At 49.2% G+C, this 2,500-nt stretch overlaps 1 protein-coding gene across 1 annotated transcript in view; it reads left to right on the top strand.

Moving 5' to 3' along the window:
- The window catches only part of cnsta (consortin, connexin sorting protein a), a gene marked incomplete at its 5' end in the record, with an annotated part of 37,347 nt that overhangs the window by 11,122 nt on the left and 23,725 nt on the right, over window positions 1-2,500 (top strand). The window contains one exon of the mRNA XM_080850284.1: window positions 789-819. Coding sequence (XP_080706410.1) covers window positions 789-819 — 31 coding nt within the window. The remainder of the gene's footprint in view (window positions 1-788; window positions 820-2,500) is intronic.

Below are 2,500 nucleotides of genomic sequence, written 5' to 3'. Positions count from 1 at the left end.
ATTGCGCTCCCCCTTGGTTGCACATGTCTCTGTGTTTGCCTCACATGCATGAACTGCGTGATTCATGTTTATGTAAATCAGCTGTAGTGTGTGAGGGAGGGAGGGAGGGATGGAGAGATAGAGAGAGGAGGAGGGAGAGATGGATAGAGAGGGAGGGAGAGAGAGAGAGGGAGGGAGAGAGAGATAGAGAGAGGAGGAGGGAGAGATGGATAGAAAGGGAGGGAGAGAGTGAGAGAGGAAGGGAGGGAGGGAGAGAGAGATGGATAGCAATAGTGAGAGAAGTAGAGAGGGAGGGAGTGAGGCAGATGGATAGAGAAGGAAAGAGAGATCTAGAGAGAGAGAGAGAGGGAGGGATAGAGAGAGAGGGAGGGAGGCAGAAGAATGGAGAGAAAGAGAGAGAGAGAGGTCACTCCCCTCCCTCCCACTCCTGCCAGACGTGTGAGCCGCTCTTGTCTAGTGTCGAGGCGGTCTGTGTGAGCTGTGTTCAGTTTGAGCCGGTGCTCTCAGCTGTGTGTGTGTGTGTGTGTGTGTGAGCTGTGTTCAGTTTGGGCCGGTGCTCTCAGCCGCGAGGCACTCAGTCTCCTGAAGCCTCTAGCCTCTAGCCTTTAGTCGAGCACACAGGACCTACACAGCATTCACACATGTGGGTACCTCACTGTCTGTTTTCACTCTGCTTCTAGGATGGATCTATTTACTTGCTGTACATTGCTGCTATTAAGCAGTTCAGCTTTTATGTGGAAAAATTATTTGTATTCACTCAAATTTTTTCTTATTTCCTTGTTTTGCAGATTGCTGAAGCCCTAGTCCTTGAAGAAGATTGTATCCTTATCAGAAATGGTGTGTCTGTGTGTGTGTGTGTGTGTGTGTGTGTGTACGTGTGTGTACGTGTGTGTATGTGTGTGTTTTTCTGGGTCGCCTCACAGGTTGTGTTGTATTTTGCCTGTAATTTAGTTCCACTAGGGGCACATTCTAAATGTCGGGGTCGGCACGTAGCCGCGACTGTCTTTGGTCTCTGTTGACACGTGCGTTACGTGCATGGGCTGGTTCAGCCGGGATCACAGCATCGTCTCTAGGCGCCCTGAGGATGCACTTTAACCTTTGCCCTTTGCACTAAGTGGTACAGTACAGCAGGCCAAGCAGCCGCGTCTTTAATCCCATTTGCTTGGGGTTTCATTTGACCTTGAGTTTCGGGTTTCAGATAGCGGTCCAAACTGGTTCTGCCCTGGGCCTGAGATGGGCCTGAGATGGGCCGCGTGTGGGCCGCACCAGGCAGGATCGGATCGGATCGGATCCTCCCGGTGGTGGTGGCAGGCAGTGAGGGAGTTTCGGGTTTCAGATAGCGGTCCAAACTGGGTCCGCCCTGGGCTTGAGATGGGCCGCATGTGGGCCGCACGAGGCAGGATCGGATCCTCCCGGTGGTGGTGGCAGGCAGTGAGGGAGTTTCGGGTTTCAGATAGCGGTCCAAACTGGGTCCGCCCTGGGCCTGAGATGGGCCGCATGTGGGCCGCACCAGGCAGGATCGGATCGGATCCTCCCGGTGGTGGTGGCAGGCAGTGATGGTGTTTCAGGCTTTGGGCTTTGATGTCTTGAGGCGGCAGTGACACCACAGGGCTTAACTCCAGTTGCTGACTGTGGCTCACACACACACACACTCTTATGGTTATGGATGTCGCTGGGAGATAATCCCACACTTTATATTCCACTCAAACTCAAGGGGTTAGCCCTTACAGCCACCCACAGACATATGGGAGTGTGTCACACACACACCAGGGTACCATACAGCCACACACACATGCAGGAGTGTGTCTCAAACAAGAGTTTCTCCTCTGAAGGCTTTAATTGTATTTTTCTTGTTTTATGAGCATAGTAAAAATGCTGGGCGGAAAGAATGATGATGTTTTTTGTCTGAAATATTCTTGAACAGAGCACTGTCTGGGTGCCCTTCTGTAATTCTCACTGACTGCATTGGGTCCACACACAGAAGAAACACTTAAAGGGCCAATGATTTTCCGTTTCAAAAAAATGCATTTTCCGTTTCACATTTTGGTGATTCAGTTGTTTTTTTTTCGTTTCAGCTCATTTTGTTCACCCTGAGGTAGATTGATGGCTTAAAATGAGTGAATAATTACGTGCCCTTCTTAGATTGTTGTTTGCCAGCCATCAAAAGAACAGAATACAAAAAAATGTTTTTAATGCCATTAGGAAAACGAGCGAGTGAATGTGACTGAATGTGGGTGTTTTGCGTCAACCGTTGAAAAGGGAGGCGTGGCCGGAGCGGAGTTCAGCACAGACGTGACATTTTCTCAGTGGTTTTGATTTTTAATTAATGTTTGTTTATCGTTGCAATCGTTGTTGTGTTTATTTGAAAGAAGTTTAGACTTGCAGCCCAAAATACAGGGGAATTTGGGCAATTTGTATGCACAAAATGATGTTTCCGTTTGAAAGTTGCAATTCCGTTTCAAAGGGTACATTCCGCGAATTCCGTCTGTTTTCCGTTATC

This window comes from Sprattus sprattus, assembly GCF_963457725.1.
Source record: "Sprattus sprattus genome assembly, chromosome: 13".
In the NCBI taxonomy this organism is placed as follows: domain Eukaryota; kingdom Metazoa; phylum Chordata; class Actinopteri; order Clupeiformes; family Clupeidae; genus Sprattus; species Sprattus sprattus.
Note: the sequence above shows the minus strand (reverse complement) of the source record. Positions and strands in the feature narration are given on the sequence as shown.